At 36.4% G+C, this 22,472-nt stretch overlaps 1 protein-coding gene across 1 annotated transcript in view; it reads right to left on the bottom strand.

The window, feature by feature from the left end:
• piezo1 (piezo type mechanosensitive ion channel component 1 (Er blood group)) overlaps nt 1-21,934 on the bottom strand; it is a 147,170-nt gene extending 125,236 nt beyond the window's left edge. Inside the window, exon 1 of the mRNA XM_079864979.1 lies at nt 21,369-21,934. Coding sequence (XP_079721105.1) covers nt 21,369-21,432 — 64 coding nt within the window. The 5' untranslated portion in view covers nt 21,433-21,934. The remainder of the gene's footprint in view (nt 1-21,368) is intronic.
• Nucleotides 21,935-22,472: the final 538 nt, after the last annotated feature.

Below are 22,472 nucleotides of genomic sequence, written 5' to 3'. Positions count from 1 at the left end.
TATCCTCTTTAATGTTCCACAAAAAAACGAAAGAAAGTCATACAGGTTTAAAACTACATGAGGGTAAGCGTAAATAAACAGAATTTTCATTTTTCATATCCCCAAAATAATATTTTTTTAATGAAATGATACTCTAAAAAAAAAAAACACTAAAAGTGGAGGTGAATGTCTAAATGAGAAAGTCATTGAATGATTCATTCGATTCGTTCAAGTGGCTGATTCATTCAAATGACTCTCTTTATGAATGAGTCATTGAATCATTGGTTCACCCGATTGATTCGCTCAAAACGTGGAATCGTTCAGAAAAGAAGCAACGCTCGTGTTGTTCAGAGACGCACTATAGTTCTTCTCTGGCCTGATAATATTTTAAGGCAAAATTGTCTGGCAAAATTAAGCCAAAACAGACAATATAAATAAAAAAAAATAACACAATATTAACTTATTATTTATTGAACAGTTGAATAAAATCAGTATTACATTTGCACTCGTGCTATTCATGACAAAAACAGCACTCGTGATATTGTGCGCGTTACTTGTGTGATAATGCTTAACTATATCATATAATATGGTCCCTAAAAAATAAATAAAATAAATGAATAATAAATGGCTGGGCAACGATAAATAGTGATTAATCGCATCCAAAATAAAGGTTTGTGTTCACATACTATATGTGTGTGTACTGTGTATAATTATTTTGTGTGTGTGCGTGTGTATATATATATATATATATATATATATATATATATATATATATATATATATATATATATATATATATATATAAAAATAAATAAATGCACACACTCATGTATATATTTAAGACAATTTTATTTATATATAAAATATTTATAATATAAATTATGTATACATATATATACAGTATATACATGCAAATATTTCTTAAATATATACGTATGCATATGTGTGTGTACTTAAATATACTCAAAATGATTATACACAGTACACACACATATAATATGTAAACACAAACTTTTATGTTGGATGTGATTAATCGCAGCACTAATAAATACTTGTCATTCATTCTCCTCTTACTAGAGCAGCACTGGAGCAAATAATGACAACATTTTGCTAGAAAGATAACAAATCCTGTTCCCTTATTTTAAGCACACTAGGGCATGTTGTAAGTGAACACGAGTCCTGTTTGACGCCGCCCAGACACGGCAACATATCTAAACCAGTCCTGCCATGTGGAGTTTGGAGATAACACACTCGCACCGTTACAACAGAGGAAACATGTCCACTTCTGTCTCCTGCACCCATGCTGACCTGTCTCGCTCACTTTCTTTATAGTGTTCCTGTACGCCCGATCTGACACACTAGTGCAAACACTCAGGTCAAAGGTCAGCGTGGGGGGGTGGACAGTGTATCATCAGCACAAACTCGATGGCTCATGCTGCACAATGAAGACATATTCCACTGGATTCTCTATAACAAAAGAAGAGTTTGATCCTCTCCGTCTCTCCCCTGATGAAGCGCCGCTGCACACCGGCTCCGCTAGCGAGAGGGAAAAGCACAGGGCTTGTTGATGCATGCGTGAGGAATTTAATAGAGAATTCTACACGCTTAAGAGGAGAACTGTCATATGATCTTGGTATACTGAAATCATTTTAAAGTCCCCATGTAGTCAATAACTGTATTCCTTAAAACTCATCTTTGTTCACCGAAATTACTTAAGCGTTTTTTCCTTAAAAATAATAATAATGTAACTCGACACCCTTGCCTCATTTAGGGTGGTTCTATGAATATGCAAATGAGCCCCGCCTCCACTCACTCACTCAGCTCAGAGATCCACTGGTTGACGATCACACGTTGATCTGATTGGTTACAAGGTAGTTTGTGACGTCAGAAACACCAGCGATTTCAAAGAGTGTTTTTGAGACTGTCTTTGGTTCACTGCAGTTTTAAGGAGGAAATACTCAGCAATGCTGTCGACTTATGAATTTACACATGGTTTGTCTTAAAGCGTATTAAACACACCACATAGACATAAACAACATTAAAAGCTGGATTTTCACCACAGGGGGACTTTAAATGCTAAATGTATATATTTTCTTTATTGGATAGACACACAGTAGAGAAGGGAATGTCACAAAACAGTTTTCTGTTTGTTTGAGGATGATACAGCAAAATTGACTAAGTGGGTGATAGACCAAAATCTTATTTCACAATACGAGTCATTTTATTTCACCACACACACACGCACAATATGGACAAAAGTACACTCCTCTTAATTCCTGAGTTCAGGTGTTTCAGTCAGACCCATTGCCTCAGGTGTATAAAATCACAAACCTAGCCATACATTTACAAACATTTGAGAAATAAATGGGTTGTTCTGAAGAGCTCAGTGAATTCAAGTGTGGCACAGGTGATAGGACGCCACTAAATCAGTTCGTGAAATTACATCCCTGCTAGATATTCCACGGGCAACTGCAAGTTGTGGAGGCATTTAGGAACAGCAGCAACTCATCCACGAATCAGAAGATCACGTAAACGATCTCCGAACGAACCAGTCAGCGAGTGAGAAAGTTGCTGATTCCACATGGTTTCAAACAAACTTCCACGGGCATTAATATCAGCACAGAAACTGTGCGGCGGGAGCTCCGTGGAGTGGGTTTCCTCACATTAACAAGTGCAATGTCAAGCATGGGAGTGTGTAAAGCACGTCGCAGCTGGACTCTAGAGCAGTGGAAACCTGTTCTGATGAATCACGCTTCTGTCTGGCAGTCTGATGGGCGAGTCTGGGTTTGGCGGATGCCAGGAGAACGTGATCTGACTGTACAGTTAATCAGAGTGTGTGTCCTAACCAGCCGCGACGGCGACACACGACGATTCTATTTTAGAAACGGTTTCTATTTTTCTGCGACGTCGCGCTGGAACAACAAACACAAAGTGTGGCAATGATAATCTCAGGGACTGTTTATGTGCTTTATTTAATGTTAAAAGCGTGTAATGTGACTTTGAATATCATTTGGTGCTCCAGCTTTGAAGCTGCAAAAGCAACAATGGATAATTCACCTCAGATCTTGAAATTAAACAAATGGAAACAAGAACGTTTAAACTGTGAACAAACAAGTGTATTCTTTGACAAAGATTGTTTTAGTAACTCAGCCTATGTATTTTAATAATGTTTAAATGGTGTAATATTTGTGAATTTGATTATGTAGCGACTTATCCATTTTCTTGCGAGTGCCGTCAAGATTACTCTCTGGGGCCGCGCACTCGCCGCGAGACTCCGCCCACACGCTGTTCTGATTGGCTGACTCCGCCCACATACTGTTCTGATTGACTGACTCCACCCACACGCTGTTCTGATTGGCTGACTCCGCCCACATACTGTTCTGATTGACTGACTCCGCCCACATACTGTTCTGATTGGCTGACTCCGCCCACACTGTTCTGATTGGCTGACTCCGCCCACACGCTGTTCTGATTGGCTGTGGGTTTTGATTGATTTTGAGGCATCTCGCAGTCGCGTCTAGTGTGGACAGGCAAATTATTTGTCACTGGAATCTTATTGCATCCTGGTAGGGACACGGTGTAATGGTGTGGGGCTGTTTTTTCAGGGGTTCGGCCCTTTAATTCCAGTGAAAGGGATAGTTCACCCAAAACTGAATGAGTTTATGTCTTCTGTTGAACACAAAAGAAAATATTTTAAAGAATGTTGGTAACCAAACAGTTGATGGTAGCCATTGACTTCCATAGTATTTTTGTATTCCTACTATGGAAGTCAATGGCTGTTTGATTATACAAACATTCTTCAAAATATCTTATTTTGTGCTCAACAGAAGAAAGAAACTCAAGGTTTGGTCCTAATACTTTTGTCCATAGTGTGTGCACTTTTGGGAAAAGAAACCAGAGTTTCCATGTCCAGGGGAATAACTAATAATGGAATATTGTTAGATTCGCTGATAATCGGGTGACCGGATCGCAAAACGGATCAAAAGCCGACAAAGCTTACATTTATGGGCTCATGCACAACTCTCTCATTCATCATGAATCCAAATGTTTCCATGGCTGCGATGTAACATTTAATTGCTAACCTATTATTTATTTTGTAAACAAAGCTTCACTCCTGTCATAATATTCATGTAAAACAGTGTTTTGGTGGACCAGCGCCGGTGATACTCAGCCTCCGCGGTGGTGCGGCTGTCAAGTTTACCGGCACAGCCCTAACTAAAGCATAAACATACCATAATATGTTTGCAAATATTGAGGAAACATGCTAAGTTTGTATCCTCGTTTCTCTGAAAAACACTTCTACAGCCAGTTAATTTACTCTGAAATATGCGTTTCCAGGCTGGAATGTTTGTTATTGTTTTGGTCTGTGATCCTGCATGTTTGCCAATTGTCATTGTCCATTGCGCTCGTTCCAGTTGCGTATCTCAAACTGGAGACCCGTGTGAGCGTCGAGTCTGAGGCGGGAGAAACCACGATCTCCGATATTTTGAATTCGCCTGCAGTACCTATTTCGACCACTAGTTGAGTCATTCTTACAGACTGCACCTTTAACACTATTTTCTTTTTTAAAGTGATTCCAATCATATTTCAAGCAACTCAAAACCATCATGTTGAACAGTGCACATCTGAAGTGTCTCAGCTGAAAGAAATAATACATTATTTATCAGCTTTTTATCGACCAAATTTTCTTATCGGGTCCATAATGAAATACATATATCGGCCAATACCGATATGGTGGCGATATATCGTGCACCTCTAAGGTTGTTACGATAAAGTTAACAATTCTTGATACCAATATCACAGATATCACCGAACGTAATATAAGCAAAATGTTCCCAAGCAAACAGTTGGTTATTAAAATACTTAATCTACTGTTAAACACTGTGTTAGCCTGTTTAGACCCTCGTCAAAAGGTAAATTGGTGAGACCGTGACAGGTGCAGACCGGCCTCAGTAAACCCCTCTCCTCTGGCACGATCCACATTTATCCGTTTACCGCTCTGATGCTGCCCACAGCGGGAAGCTAAATTCCTCTTTAATGGCCACAACCCACAGACCGGATAATGTTTCAGTGCTACTTCAGCAGTAAAACAGGAAGGAGGATTTGTCCTCTCTAACTAAATATATGTTTGATTTGGGACTTTACAGTATTAAAGTCCAAAGATGAAAACTCATTTACTTACCCTCAAGTTGTTCCAGACCTGTATGTATTTATTTCTTTTGCTGAAAACAATATTTTGAAAATTTTTAGTAACCAGACAGTTGATGGACCCCATTGACTTCCATGGTATTTTTTTATTCCTACTACGGAAGTCAACAGGGTCCATCAACTGTTTGGTTACCCATATTCTTCAAAAAGCTTATTGTTTTCTCCATACTACGGAAGTCAACAGGGTCCATCAACTGTTTGGTTACCCATATTCTTCAAAAAGCTTATTGTTTTATCCATACTACGGAAGTCAACGGGGTCCATCAACTGTTTGGTTACCCATATTCTTCAAAAAGCTTCTTTTTTTTTCCATACTACGGAAGTCAACAGGGTCCATCAACTGGTTGGTTACCCATATTCTGCAAAAAGCTTATTGTTTTCTCCATACAATGGAAGTCAACAGGGTCCATCAACTGTTTGGTTACCCATATTCTGCAAAAAGCTTCTTTTTTTATCCATACTACGGAAGTCAACAGGGTCCATCAACTGTTTGGTTACCCATATTCTTCAAAAAGCTTATTGTTTTATCCATACTACGGAAGTCAACGGGGTCCATCAACTGTTTGGTTACCCATATTCTTCAAAAAGCTTCTTTTTTTTTCCATACTACGGAAGTCAACAGGGTCCATCAACTGTTTGGTTACCCATATTCTTCAAAAAGCTTCTTTTTTTTTCCATACTACGGAAGTCAACAGGGTCCATCAACTGGTTGGTTACCCATATTCTGCAAAAAGCTTATTGTTTTCTCCATACAATGGAAGTCAACAGGGTCCATCAACTGTTTGGTTACCCATATTCTTCAAAAAGCTTATTGTTTTATCCATACTACGGAAGTCAACAGGGTCCATCAACTGTTTGGTTACCCATATTCTTCAAAAAGCTTCTTTTTTATCCATACTACGGAAGTCAACAGGGTCCATCAACTGTTTGGTTACCCATATTCTTCAAAAAGCTTCTTTTTTTTTCCATACTACGGAAGTCAACAGGGTCCATCAACTGGTTGGTTACCCATATTCTGCAAAAAGCTTATTGTTTTCTCCATACAATGGAAGTCAACAGGGTCCATCAACTGTTTGGTTACCCATATTCTTCAAAAAGCTTATTGTTTTATCCATACTACGGAAGTCAACAGGGTCCATCAACTGTTTGGTTACCCATATTCTGCAAAAAGCTTATTGTTTTATCCATACTACGGAAGTCAACAGGGTCCATCAACTGTTTGGTTACCCATATTCTTCAAAAAGCTTCTTTTTTTATCCATACTACGGAAGTCAACAGGGTCCATCAACTGTTTGGTTACCCATATTCTTCAAAAAGCTTATTGTTTTATCCATACTACGGAAGTCAACAGGGTCCATCGACTGTTTGGTTACCCATATTCTTCAAAAAGCTTATTGTTTTATCCATACTACGGAAGTCAACAGGGTCCATCGACTGTTTGGTTACCCATATTCTTCAAAAAGCTTATTGTTTTATCCATACTACGGAAGTCAACAGGGTCCATCGACTGTTTGGTTACCCATATTCTTCAAAAAGCTTATTTTTCTCCATACTACGGAAGTCAATGGGGTAGGGTTGGGCGATGTCTACCAATTTGGCATCAGACGATGTCTACAGTCAAACATTGCGATGGACGATGACATCGGGAAGGGGGGTGGGGGTGGGGGGTGCTAACGTAACATTCTCATTTTCCACTAGATATTTTCCTCTACATCTCATCAGCAATTTCGATGTCGGCACGCTCTGACCACTAAGGAGCGACTGTACAGTGCCATCACTGCCAGATTCAAACTGTGCTTTCACACTATGGCCGGCGCTGAGCCAAAGACGGACGCGCTCAGTGCTTGTCATATATCACAACTATTCAGTGTTTTTAACCACATAATGTTTATTTTAGGTTTCAGACATTTAAATACATATAATTTATAGCAAAACAATACATGTATAGATTGTAAAATACACAATGGTGTCTATGGAAGCAGCAATAACAATCCATTCAAATATATTTGCTGACGTGTTTTATTCATATCAGATAGACAGTGTAAGGAACTATAAAGTGTACTCTATTCTTCTCCCAGTTCACCGGCCACTTACTTTCAGGTATTTCGGGAGAAACTGATGAATACAAGTGCCGTTATAAATCCAACATACAGAAATCTGAACTCCGGCCCAAACAAACATTGCGGCGCCCATCTCGTGTTACAGATCAAGATCATTTATAAAGGTTAAAAACAAACTCACTTACACATATGTGAGAATGACTTTCTGTTTCAGAACAGGGCGTTGATTTCATACATGTCCACTGTAGAGGACATCAGGACTTAAAGCATGTTTATCAGGCATTTTGGGAGACACAACAAGAGATTATGGAAATAAATGATCAATATCAATATTCCTATGAAATATTAGATATTATTATTAAAATGTTGCTAATTATTACTCCAATTATTACACTTCTTTTTTCATTAAATGTTGCTCCAAGAACACATTAATGTGCAAATTAGATACAGTGTAATAGATACATTGCATTGAATGGGAATATTAATTTATGGCCATTTTACCCACATATTGCATAAAGTAAAATGGCGTATCAGTTCAATTCGTTATTTCTTTCATAACATAGTTGAGAATCATCTTTATACAAATTTTGGTTAAAAAAAAATCCTGATACCCCAAAATGTATTGGCAATTGAAAGAAAAATCCCATTGTTTTTGCCTATACATATAATTTCATGTCATTTAAGTTTTTAAACAACTGAGTCCTGGTGTCCGCTACAGAGGACATAGCATAACGTATGAATAAAATATACATTTTTTAAAAATGTTTTTTTTTTTTTTACCATTTGTTTCTTATGCTCTAAACAATGTAATGACATGAAGAAGAAAAAAACTAAATAAAATAATAATTCTGGGTCAATAATTGAGGATATTCTTCAAAAAGCTTCTTTCGTGTTCAGCAGAAGAAAGAAATTAATCCAGGTTTGGAAACAACTTGATGACAGAATATTCATATTTGGGTGGAATATCCCTTTAACCTCTGGATTTTCTGTCTCTAGCAGCAAAATGATGGTGTCTCCATTCAGTACATTCATTGAAATACATATAATATTCTATCATATTACAGGATTCATGTGAATGAAACACCTCTAAGTTTCATGATGGAATAAGCAGCGATTATGTTTGTCATGATGAAATCTGGAGTGAGAACACATTTTTAAATGAAACTCTGGCACAATCACATTCAGACTCATGTGGATGTTTGGTCTGTGCTGGTTTCTCGTCATCCTATATTAAACTTTTACAAAGCAGAGCAGACCGACTGTTTTCACTTCCAAAAACAGCGCAAGTACCTTTTAAAGTCTCCGTTAGACTGAGAAACGCCGCCACAAGCTCTCAGACGTTAATTACAGGCAACGCACAAGCTTGGGCTATATTTTTGGCTGAGAGGGGAAAAAAAGAGATATAAAAAATGTCATGACGTATAATTGAATTTATGAGAATAAAATATTAAAAAAGAAGAAAGATTTGTATACTTATATATATATATATATATATATAACCTTTATTTAAACAGGAAAAGTCCCATTGAGACTCTTTTACAAGGGAGTCCTGTATAGCACGTTCAATCATAGGTTGCAAGATAATAAATTACAATATAAAATACAAAGCAGATTTACACAAAATTTACAAAATATTTGCATGTGAAGATGCAATGAGTTTAAAATATATAAACTTGACTTGTGTGGGCCTAAGAAATGATGGTTGGGAGTGACGATAAATTCAAACAAGTGCTCAAGTCAAAAACATATTGATTCATATAATAAATATTTACACATTTTCCAACCAATGCAAGTTGAAGAAAATCTGCATCAATGTAATCTTATTTTATACAAGTCAAGTAACAAAATATGTTTATTTTGAAGGCTTGATTATGATTAGGTTAACCTACTAGTGACGTGGATAAAGTAAAGTGGGTTTGGTCCCAATGGCATGGAAGACTATCTCTCGTTTGCTTTTGTTAGTATCGGGTATGTTTAGGGTTTAGGTGGTGTGTTATTTTCAAACGCGGCTCATATGAGGTGTTTCTGGGTGTTTCTTGATCAAATTGTGGCATTTCTTTGTTGTTTAGAATCCAGTATTCCTGTAATTCTTTTGTCTTTTATGAGTTTAATAAATAACTCTTGTCTCGTCTTCTGTCCAAACACACACATCTTTAAAGAATGATTGACTTTAATGTACGTCAGGTGACTGTAAATGCGAAAAATCTGTTTCCATTGCAGTTTTATGAAATATTCCTATTTCGAATTGCCTGAAAAACCTCCTCATGCGAGCGTAAAAACGTTTTTTTTTGCGATATATAGGAGTTTTTGCGAAATTGACATGTTTCCTTTGGGCGTATTTTCAATTCGCAATTTCAATTTGAGCAATTTGAAGGCAGAGCTGCCAACACTCACGCATTCACTCACGCATTCACCGTGAGACTTTAGACCTTTCACACGCTCTCACGCCACACATCCATTTTCTCTCGCGAAGCAAAGAGGACACGGAGACCGACAGACTGGACAGAGCAGGTTACTTATGATATAAACAAAATCTCAGCTCTCAGATTCTGTCAATTTTATTACGAAATTCAAACAATTAATACCGCTTTGGAGATCCCTAGCGGCACGTGACCCGATCATCTCTCGCTAATAGCAAATAAACACGAACACTGTTGAAAGATACAGTACAACTTACCGAAATGTATATTCATCATTCATGATATCGATCAATCAGTGTTTTTCATCCGCGGAAAGGGGTCAATAAAACAGCTGGAGAACAATTAGGCCTGTGTCACATAACATTTACCTCAGGAAAGCCATTTAATGACCATAATATGGGCTAGAAAAATAGAGCTATAGAGAGTATTTGGCTAAATATGTGTACTATATTACATATTTATTATATTTTTACTTGACATATTTTATTTTACTTTTACTAAAGTTGTTATTATAATAAAAAAACGCATTATATTTAATTTGAGTTAGTCTATTTTTAACCTTAAATAATACTACCAGCTGATAGGGCTCTATATGTTTACAGCAATAGGTGAGTTTTTTTTTTCTTGAGAAAAATTAACGCCTATCTTGTGTACCTAATATTTATCTAAATGAGTCCATATTAAATCACAAGAAATTAATTTAATTGAAATCGTGAAATTTGTGTCAAGCAATAATAAAAAAAACGTAGCTTAGTTGGCAGCTATGTGAAGGGTAATGGAAACACGGCTAGATTCATATAAAACTGAACATGACCTGTCTCTTTGAAACTGTCACGAAACATGCAAGACGCAACGTAATATCATTTTTCAAATGAACCTGGGTTGTGTATTTCATTCCCAGCACAAGACACACCCGACTCAGGTCAGTGAACTCTTGCCCTTAGATAACCCTTAGATAAGTGCTGAGAAATACCATTCTAATGGAGAAATGAGAAATATTTAGGCCAAACACTGCATACCTCAAGAGACATGTCTTTTCTCTACACATTATTATGCAAGTTAAATGCCACAATGTCTGGTTGGGATTTGAAGCACGCTAAAATGATTTCTGAAGGATCATGTGACACTGAAGACTGGAGTAATGCGAGTGTGTTTCTGTGTGGCACGTCCTGTACACAGGTGAAGGAAACACAAGCAATCATGTGTATTCAGTCCAGCAGGTCAACACACACACTATTCATTTGCATCTCATACAGAAATTATTTCACACACACACACGTAACAATGGGCCTTAAACAAAGTGACCTTTCAATTGTTAGTGGAACCCCTGAGCCGCGGCTCTCTCAGCGTGACACACATCCTGTTATGATGGAAAACGGCCACTTTTCCAATCGGCGGGTGGAAACGCCAATGGAGTTCTGAGTCGCGTCCTCGTCTGGGATGATAAAACAAACAGCCCAGTCAGGGGCGATCTGTCCGTTCTTACGGGTGCGAGGCGTTTCGCTGCTCTGATGGATATGGCAAGCCGTTTTAACTTTTAATAATTTCCAGGATATGAAGTCTTGATATCAACAATTCAGTTTTCACTAGTTCAAATTATAGTTATTGATATCAGGAATTAGATTTCTACTAGTAACAATGGCAATTTTTGATATCAGAAATTACATTTCCACTACACTCTAAAAAATGCTGGGTTGTGTTAACCCAATTTTGGGTCAAACATGGACTAACCCAACGTTGGGTTAAAAATTCAATTTAAAAATGGACAAACCCAGCCGTTGGTTTACATTTTTAATGTAACCAATGCAATTTGTCCATTTTTAAATTGCATTTTTTAACCTAACGTTGGGTTAGTCCATATTTGACCCAAAATTGGGTTAACACAACCCAGCAGTTTTTAGAGTGTAGTAACAATGCTCATTCTAGATATCAAGAATTGAATTTGAACTAGTAAAAACTATAATTGTTGATATCTGTAATTGTATTTTCACTAGTGAAATGTCACCATAGACTGCCATTCAAAATCCATTGTTGATATCAAGAACTGATTTCTTACTAATCCAATTTCACATATCAGAAATACAATTATCACTAGTAAAAACCTTTATTTTTGATATCAAGAATTCAATTGTCACTAGTTGAAATGTCTATTCTTGATATCAACAATTGAATTGCTATACAATGTTCATTTTTGATATCAATAATTCCATTTTCACTAGTGATAATGTTAATTTCTGATATCATGAATGTGATTGTTGCTAGTAAGAAAGCCAGTTTAGATATCTGAAAATATATTGATATCAGAAAAACATTTTCAGATATCAAAAATTTAAATTTTTACTAGTAGCAATTCAATCGTTGATAACTAGAATAGACATTTTTACTAGTAACCACGTAATTATTGATATCAGGAATTCACATTTTTACTAGTAACAATGTAATTATTGATATCAAAAATTATATTTCTACTAGTAAGAAATACCAAGCTGATACGTGTATTCAGAATTTCAACTAAGAAATCAGTTCTTGATATCAACAATGGATTTTGAATGGCAGCCTATGGTGACATTTCACTAGTGAAAATACAATTACAGATATATATATATATATAATTATAGTTTTTACTAGTTCAAATTAAATTCTTGATATCTAGAATGAGCATTTTAACTAGTGGAAATGTAATTTCTGATATCAAAAATTGCCATTGTTACTAGTATAAATCTAATTCCTGATATCAGTAACTATAATTTGAACTAGTGAAAATTGAATTGTTGATATCAAGAATTCATATCCTGGAAATTAATAAAAGTTAAAACGGCTTGCCATAGATGGGTCGTTCAGGAGGGGAAACAGCATCCCGGCTCTGGCAGATCATCTACGAATAATCAAGTCATTTCAGACTGATTTAAGATATGATCCCGGGACTCTTCAGCTTATTCAACCCCAAATGAGGTGTTGATCAGTGGCCATTTACAGAATATGCCCAAACAAAAGTGAAAAGCAATTAAATTATATTAATAGTGATTGTATTTGTGATTTTTCAGCCATTTTGACTAAAATAATAATTTTAAAAAGTCTTTAATTGCTTATTTTTGCAGTGCTCGGCCCCTTAATTTCTGCTTGCAGCTATATTTATTATAATAATAGTAATTATTATTATTGCTCTCCAGAATGAGTTTAGCAAGACTAGATTAGCTAGACCAACCTGAAAAATAAGTTTTATTTAATCCATTCTAGATTGCTGTGAATGGACTTTGACTTTGTTTTGACTAATCAAGGACAAACACTTAGATGCACAGAACATAGAAGAATGATCTTAGAAGTTTTAAATGCAAAATACAAAAGTGGTCAATTAACTCTGGCTCTTTCAGGAATATATTAATGTGGCCAGAACAGACTACAATGCACTAATCAACAGAAAACAAAAGCAAATCATTAGCATATTAAACTCCTGCTATTTAGCAACAATAAACACATACTTAATCTTTGCCAGATGGAAACTTCAGAAGGGACTAAGAATGAATCAATAATGATTTAATCACTGTTTGAATTCTTGATAAACACTTCTGGATCACATAAACTTACTAACTCATTAATCAGCCAGTTGATTACATCAGCAATACGACATTAATGGAATATAAAGTGCTGAATGAATCTCACAAAAAAAATGTCAGGATGATATTTCACTACAAAAATTCATATAAATGTATTAAAAATATATATGAATTCACTACATGAATATAATACTGTAAAACACTATTATTATTAAATAAAGTGCATAATGTACATAATATGAAGTTCAATTCATGTCTTGTGTTTTCTTTTCTTTTTTATGATAATAAGAATTTGGCAGAAAATGCAAACTATAGTTAAGGATCTGAAATATATAATTCATTTTCTTTATGCTTTTTTTGTTTGTTTATTTCATGAGATTTTCACATGAAGGCTAAATCACAGTCAGATCAGATCATTATCAGATCAGATCTTCTAGGCAACTGTACATGCAAAATACACAAACACAACACGTTATGACAAGAATATCTATTACGCAAAGTCACATTGCACAATCACTTTTAGGTATTTCCCTAGGTATACAATGTAAGAGCATTGTCTCTGGTCTGGTCACAGGCAGCACTTTAATTGCAGAATAGGGAACTGTTTAATGCCTTTCCCTGAAGCTATATGAATATTCTATCAATTGTTAAAGAGGATGAACCACAAATCTGGAGAGCTCTGTAATTTAGAAAGTTTGCCAGCGTAGATACACTGAGAGGGATGAGCAGCACGTACATGTTTGATGTGTCTACGGTTTTAGTATTGTTTTTTGGGGGGGAACGTGAGCTAAATTAGTGCTCTTATTAAGCGCTATGGTTCCTATTGTGCCTCTTAAGGCCAGGGAATGAGGTTTACTCGCAAAGCTTACATAAGCGTATCACAGAGAACAAGAAAACTTATCGCCAACCGTATCGGTATCGGCCGATATATGTTCAATTTTAATGTTATGCTTATCGGCTCCATAATAAAATTTGGCCGATATATTAAAGCTGATAAATAATGTATTATTTCCTTCAGCTGAGACTCTTCAGATGCGCACTGTTCAACATGATGGTTTTGAATTGCTTGAAATATGATTGGAATCACTTAAAAAAATACAGTAAAGTGCAACATGTGCAGCGCAAATCATATCGGCTACATAAAGTTATCATGAGAAGATTATAATTGTGTGCTTGAGACATTGATTTTGATGGTGAGACTTTTGTTTATGTATTCAGACTCTCAAAAATTCTATACAAATTTGGATTTACATTTATCGGCCAATATCGGTTATCGGCTTTCAAATAAAGAATTATCGGTATCGGTGCATCCCTAGCTGCGTTTCCATTACCCTTCAAATTGTGCGAATTGAAAATACGCCCAATGGAAACACTGTGAGTGATTCCTTCAGAGTGAACACGGTGAATCTGACTGCAGTAGATGTGAAAGATATTAATAAAAGTGATGTTAATTCAGCCAGCGCACATATCTGTGTTTACATCCTGTTTTCGGTCGAAGTCCACAGTAGTCGATTGTCGAGTTCACGCGCATAAGTTTAGTACGTATGATCACACGCGTGAACTCGACAATCGACTACTGTGGACTTCGACCGAAAACAGGATGTAAATACAGGTATGTGCGCTGGCTGAATTAACATCATTTTTATCCATTTCTTTCACATCTACTGCAGTCAGATTCACCCGTGTTCACTCTGAAGGAATCACTCACATGACCTGTGCACTTGTAATGACACATCAAGGATGTTAAGAGGCTAAAAGCAGGTTTAAAACTTGCCCCATTGAAGTCAACAGGGTGCAAATTTTAAAAAGAGGATAACACGGTGTAGGCAACACCGATTTTTGTCGTTCTCTGTATTGACAGCACTCCAAATTTACAAAGAAATGAGCTCAATGTTAAAATTGACCGGAGTTCTCCTTTAAAGCCAAAGCTTTCAGAGTTCTGATCAATTAAAGAAAGAATCATGGAGGATGTTTATTAGCATTCTTGATATAAACTGTGAATTTTGCCTACCATTTAGACTGCAAGCATTCTGTGCTGTTAATGAAGAAAAGTGATTAAGCTTGCCAGAAAATATTACTCATTTAGCTGATTTATGAGTACTTCTTCCTTGAGTGGGTATTCCCGTAAAATTCACAGTATCAATTACACCTAATGTGCATCTTTTGCTCATTCATTTGTTGCAGAAGCGCTAAAAAGCTTCCTGTGTTCCTGTCAACGCGTTCATCTCATTCAGACCAAAATAACTTCACAACATAATTCTGAGTAGGAACTTTCCCGGAGAACTTCGAAAGCATTTGTTGTAAACCGGAACAGAGGAACACACTCGTTATGGCAGTGTGGTTGTCTATGACCGCTTTCTATACACAGTGATTAAAGTCATCATATGAAAGATTATGTATCTAAAACATAAGCTGAGTCCCAATTCAGGCTTCGTCCTTCGAAGGCCGTCACAGCGGCACAACAAAAAGGGTTCGTACAGAGACTCTGTCAAATGAAATTACGGGACTTTCAAGGACTTTTCAAGCACTACTTTCTTGGTTTTCAAGGACTACAATCAGAGATCTCACTCATCAAACAATATCTTTATTATCTTTCAAATTCAAAAAGTAAATAAACAAAATAAACCAATAAAACAAAATAAAGTGCGGCAGATGCAATGACTGATAACTTTAACCATTGAAAGGATACGATGACAAAGATATCGCTTTCCTTATTCAAACTGATTATGATTATGATTGAGCTGAAGAATAAAAGCTGTATCATATACTTGGATATTTATGAGCAATATCACACTCATAGCCATGTGAAATGCCTCTATATCAGACGGACTGCAGCGTTAATTCTGTGTAAAAAAAGATTGTTTTTTTGGCCATGTTGTGCATTCCTAATCTCTAATAGGCCTAATTTCCCCTTTCCTAAAGTCCACCTGAACTAAAACCGCTCTATATGAACAAGGATTTGAATTGTGGTTGTTATTTTCGCTTTCAGATCTGGCAGCACAACTGCAGCGATCCCTTGGGAATAGTGGGAACAAAAGGTTCAAAGTGAGCCATCTTTGGGTGATGCACAGTTTCCAGCCTCAGGCAAACTTTCACTGAGGCCTATAGTGTTGTGACAGCATGCGGTGGGGTCTCGAGCTGCTAACACACCCGAGGTCGTGTGGTTGCCCTACTTTTTGCAGTCTAAGAAAATGCAAAGAAAATCCATCCCAGCATGCAATAGTCATTTCACCGTCTCGGTTAACTATAGACCCGATATAGTCTGGCTATGAGTAACACACTTCTACACTGTAAAAACTTATTGTTGGTTTAACTTAAAAAATTAAGTTACCCGGTTGCCTTAAAAATTTGAGTTCATTGAAATTAAACAATTGAGTTAATGCAGTGAAGGAGATTGGTTTAATCAACAGAAACTCAAAATATTAAGTTATCTGAACCACATTAATTATCTAAGTTGATTTGACAAAAGATAAAAAAAGTTGCGATTACAAATAATGAAAATCAATTTTTACAGTAGCCGCGTTTCCATTACCCTTCAAATTGCGCAAATTGAAATTGCGAATTGAAAATACGCACAATGGAAACACGTCAATTTCGCAAAAACTCCCATTTTTCGCAAAAAAGTTTTTACGCTCGCATGAGGTGGTTTTTCAGGCAATTCGAAAAAGGAATATTTCGCAAAACTGCAATGGAAACAGTTTTTGCGCATTTACAGTCACCTGACTTAGAAGACGCGGTGTATTTGAGGTCCATGTAGCTACGCAAATAATAATAATTTTACATTATTTTATTATAACATTTAATAGGCTATATTTAAGACGCTTTTATACAAAAAAAGGAACAAAGCTGAGTGAGGAGCGCGCACTGCATGGCACGGAGGCGCGGGTGCGAACACTTGCATTTTCCTATCAACAGTGGAAACAACTTAAAATACTCTATCATTTCTGGTCATACAGAAAATAATAATACATTATTCTAAACTACTTTTATTTGTGTAAACTCAAAATAACAATAAAACGTTGTGCTTTTGTAAAAGAAAACAATCAGACGCACTTTCATGATCTCCGTAAGCTGGAGAGCGAGAACTGAACAAAATACAGCCTATGTAGGCTAAAGTTTGAAATGTCCACTTTAAAACGAACAAATTCGAATCGAAAGCTAATACCTTCTGATTATGCAATCCGTATGAAAGGTGAATTTCTCTCTAAAAGCGCATCTGCTTAACAGCGGAGATGGAGATGTGATTTTAGCCAAAACAATAGTTTATTAGTAATATTAATGGCTCTTCTCATTCAGCACTGCGGGAACAACATCAATTCAAGGTTCTAATTTGGCCTTAGAAAACCAGTAAAAACCATCGACATGTTTTCCATATTAATTTGTGAATATTTTAAATGTGTAGGCTAATAAAGGGGCAAAAAGTCATGAACAAAAATCTGGAAATTCGTCGATATTTACTTTTTTGCGCAGCAGCTGGTGTAGCCAGTTCAAATTAAAATTTTGGTGTTCAACTTTGCGTTTTAAAAAGACAACAACCGTTCATTTTTCGTTTTGCAATTACGGGTTAAAAAAGGAAAAACGAATGGACACAAAAGTAGCCTACATGGATCGTTTGGACAGAATACGAGACAGAGTTCTTTATTAAATTCATTAAAAAAATAAAAATAATAATTTGCCTATAGGAATACTGGATTCTAAATCTCAAAGAAATGCCACAATCAAAACCTCGGAGCAGAAATGAGGGCGAAACACCCAGAAACTAGGCTGTGTCGTTCGCATTATAAGGGTCTTTCCCTGCCATTAATGCTTGGATAACATAACACGCCACGTCTCCTTCCATTAATAATAATAATAATAATGTCTAATGCGGTGGCTGTGATATTATATAAACCAACGTCCGTTGCCGTGATTTTTGGAATGAATTATCGCGAGAGAAAAAAGGACGTTTTAGTCGCATAACATCGGTTAATGGAAACGCCGTCATTTCGCAATAGTTTTTTATCGATATTCAGATAATAGCGCAAAACATTTGCGCAAATCTGTAATGGAAACGCGGCTAGTGAGACAAAAATGAACTTAAATTTGGTTACATGTCGTTTTTTTGCCAAAATAACTCGCGAGATGTGTGATATTCCATCATGTTAGCAAAGTCAACATAGATTACAAGGTGTTTGGTTTCATTTCTTTGACACTATGCTATTTGTAGCGCACTTATAGTCAAAACTGATTCATTGTAGTTTTGATATCCCATGTCAAGATTTCATGACATGGTCAATCTGAAGCCACGCTTTAGCTAATAAAATAGTTATTAGACATCTTTTAAATGCTGGGATTCTGGCTGGTTCTTACTAAAGGTGAAATAAAAGATGATTGTTTACATGCAGGTGAGAACAGAAAAGCTCAACAAATCTGGCTGACCGCATGCGTGCGTCTGTGGAGAACCAGAGACGTTTGCTATAAGAAACCACATGTTCAAACCATATATCCTGTCAGCAAACTAGATCTTTAACACGTTCAGTTTATGAAACACCAGGAATTCATTCACCCTATAACATTCAACAGGTCTGTTGCTTTTACAGTCAAGGGAGAAATGTTAAATATAGAAACCAAATCTGGCGGAGGCTTTTCACACCATACACTCAATCCTGTAATGTTAATGTCAGGGTTTCTCACTGTTAACTCTGGCTTATGAAGCCCTGCAGTGCTAACAACAACATATGCTACTATTAAAGGTGAACTAATGTGGCAAATTATTTAGCAAGACATCCAATTCTAATGTAAACAATGCTTGCCTAATTAAATATCCATGCACATGCCGTTTAGTAGAGATGCACCGATATGAACATTTTGGCCGATACCGATAATTCTTTATATTTGACAGCCGATAACCGATATATTGGCCGATAAACCGAAATCCAAATTTTTAGATAATTTTTGAGAGCCTGATTACAAAAGCAAAAGTCTCACCATTAAAATCCATGTTTCAAGCACACAATTATAATGTTCTCATGATCATTTATGTATAGCTTTTATGACAGACTTGCGCTGCACATGTTGCACTTTTACTGTATTTTCCTTTTTTGTAAGTGATTTCAATTATATTTCAAGCAACTCAAAACCATCATGTTGAACAGTGAAGTGTCTCAGAAGAAGGAAACAATCCATTATTTATCAGCTTTAATACATCGGCCAAATTTTCTTATCGGACCGATAACGATAACATAAAAAATGAACATATATCGGCCGATACCGATATTATGGTGGCCGATATGTCTTGCATTGCTACCGTTTAGTTTTAGCATCCCAGTAAAATAATCATTCACAACCCATTTTTCTTACTTTAGTTGCTTTTCCAAAAGTAAATCTGAAGAGTAGGATTTGATTTATCCATTGGGAATTGATCAGGGTTTGCCAAAAAAACATTGTGAGCCTAAAAACTGGAATACACTTCAAGACTTTCGTCCTGATTTAATGCAAGATGCTAAAAGTCAGAACCAGTTTGCAGATTTTTGGGCCGTTGGGCCAAAAAAAAAATGCACAAACACTGATTTTTTTTAGCTTCAGAACATGATTCATCCAGTCAGAGGAGATCAAACATGTATGATATTTTCAGCCGATTTCATAACACATGTTCAGATTCATACGAGCGAATTCAGATATAGGGCCGACATGAAACCAGTGGACAAGACCCATAACTCAAGTCCACATTGTTCTCCACAATGAGTCAGGAAAACAGGTTGCATGCCATTTAACGTTATGAACGTTGTAAATCAGGAACTGAGAATGTTAACCAAGGTTTTACACATGCCCAGTGTGAAGCGACGGGATTAATTAGCAACCCAGTAAGAACTATGACCCTAGGTTAGCAATTTCAAGCGTGGAAAGCTCATAATTGAACTTCTCGGTGGGAGCTGACGGTTAAAAACAACACAAGCATGAAAGTATTTGAGCTCTGTAAATGAAGCAGAGAAAGAACTGTGAGAGAAAACAGGTTTGAGAAGAGGGAAAACAGCTGTGAGCTGCAGGAATGCATGATCATCCTGGAAATAAGCTTAGTTTAAGTGTAGGCCCGGAGGAAATGTGCCGTTCGGGCGTGTCTGTTAAACAAACACCTGAGGGAAGGTGAGGGAATCCTTCCATGAAGTGAAACTCCTGTGATTCCAGAGTTCATATACACACAAAAACTGATGCACCACTTATTTCCATCAAAGATGTGCATCAATGTTTAGGCCAAGATCTTGTATTGTCAATGCATGAGTCCAGCACTCTCCTCCAGAACATCCCAAAGACTTTAAGGAGCCGATTCATGTGTGGAAATGACTCTTCATGCTCCTCCCAACCATTCTTTCACAGTTTGAGCCTGATGAGTCTTGACATTGTCATCCTGGAGTATGTTCATGATGTTCTTCATACATGGTTGTTTAATAAATTAAAAGCTATACACGCCATCAATTAGGGTTAGAAGAACTGTTACAAACTAATAATCACTGCAATAATGATCCAATCATAGACTCTTAAGCATTTGCCCAATTAAATCCATGTTTACATGTATATGACATCAAAATAAGTTAGGCAATTTTCAACTTTTTTATAAGTTATACAAGATTTAACTAATTTTTTAAGTCTGTTTAATGTAATTTAATTTAAAATGACTTACACATCCAAGTTGACTACTTAAAAATGTAAGACAGTGACTTTTTACAGTGTACACACACACAAAGGCTATACAAACCTTCATGTTAGATTTGATTAATCGCGATTAATCAATTTGACAGCACTTGTATGTATACAGTATACACATTTTAGTTTTTTTTTTTTTTTTTTTTACATAAAAATATGATTTAATATATGTTTAAGTGTGTTCAAAGTGTAAGGAATGCTTCAAAAGTTTCATGGATACACCACGTGATATTTCTGGAGCCACTGAATCATGTTGTTTGCTTGTTTACAGTTTTAAAAGTAAGAAACCAGCAAGGAAACGCATGTTTAAGGAACTTGGCATTGGAGTTTTAAAACAGATTCCTACTTTTTCCTCTTGTTTGTTGACGCTCAATAATACTTACAGCAATAGTTGGAAAGCAAATGTCATTAGGTGTTTAATAAAAACAAGACTTGTTTGACTGTGTATATCCATGTTTATGTCTTACCTGCCAGTAGAAAGATGGGCAGCAAACAGCAGTAGATCAATCCACACAACACCTGAAGCTCCATGAGAAACACTTCCACTCACATTCCTCCCAATACACAAATCCACATCTCCTAGAAGCGTGGAAAACAAAACTACATGGCGAAAATAAAGCCTACACCTCTACACCAATTTAATAACATTAAAACGTCGCGTCTGATCGATTAAACGACTATAAGTGAAGACCATCGGACATATTAAAACATCACCAACTCCCAACGTTGACTGTAAAGCGTTCTTAAACACTCAAATGAACGAATAATGTGTAAACACGACTGTTTTTCGATAGAAAACTTAAAAAAAGGAGTCGATTATTCATTGTACATCTTCATGGAAAATGTGATTCACCGCCTCGGCGTTTGTTAAACTTTCTTCAGTCTTTCTTCCGTTCTGAAACGAACCAGCTCCGACTTCACCAGAATAAGTCCACAAACTTGTAATACAGTGTCATATAACTCAAAAGGAGAGTTTAGTTTAGTCCGAGATGCGTCCCAACAGTTAGTCGAGAGAAACTCCCACTCTGACGATATAGATATAACTTGTGCCAGACAAGTCACGTCACTTTCAGCTGAGAAACCCGACGCGCGCGCACTCCCTGAGGGGCAAACTCGTGTGTCACTCGCAGAATTACGGCTTTTCAACTTACAAAAGCTGAGGAAAACCAGTTATACACACTTTTTGTGTTATATCATACCTTTAGTTCTTTTTTACAAGGTCTGTCTTCAATGTTTGGGTCAAATGTGGACAAAACTAACCGTTGGTTTAACATTTTCAACCGTTGATTTAAATTTTTAAATTAAACTTTTAAACCCAACGGTTGATTTTGTTCATATTTGAGCCAAACATGGGTTGAAACATCCCAATATTGTTTTTTTTTAGTGTAGGCTACAGACAAGCCAAGCATTATGACAATTACATAAACTGTATATTATTTATGCTATAGTGTTCATACACGCCATACATACATAGCCTACACGTGTTCATCATGTGTGATAGTGAATAAAACGATGTGGTGGAGGTAACGTTACTGAGGATGTGCAGAAGTGTAACGTGCGCGTGCCATAAA

This window comes from Squalius cephalus, assembly GCF_949319135.1.
Source record: "Squalius cephalus genome assembly, chromosome: 3".
NCBI lineage: Eukaryota > Metazoa > Chordata > Actinopteri > Cypriniformes > Leuciscidae > Squalius > Squalius cephalus.
Note: the sequence above shows the minus strand (reverse complement) of the source record. Positions and strands in the feature narration are given on the sequence as shown.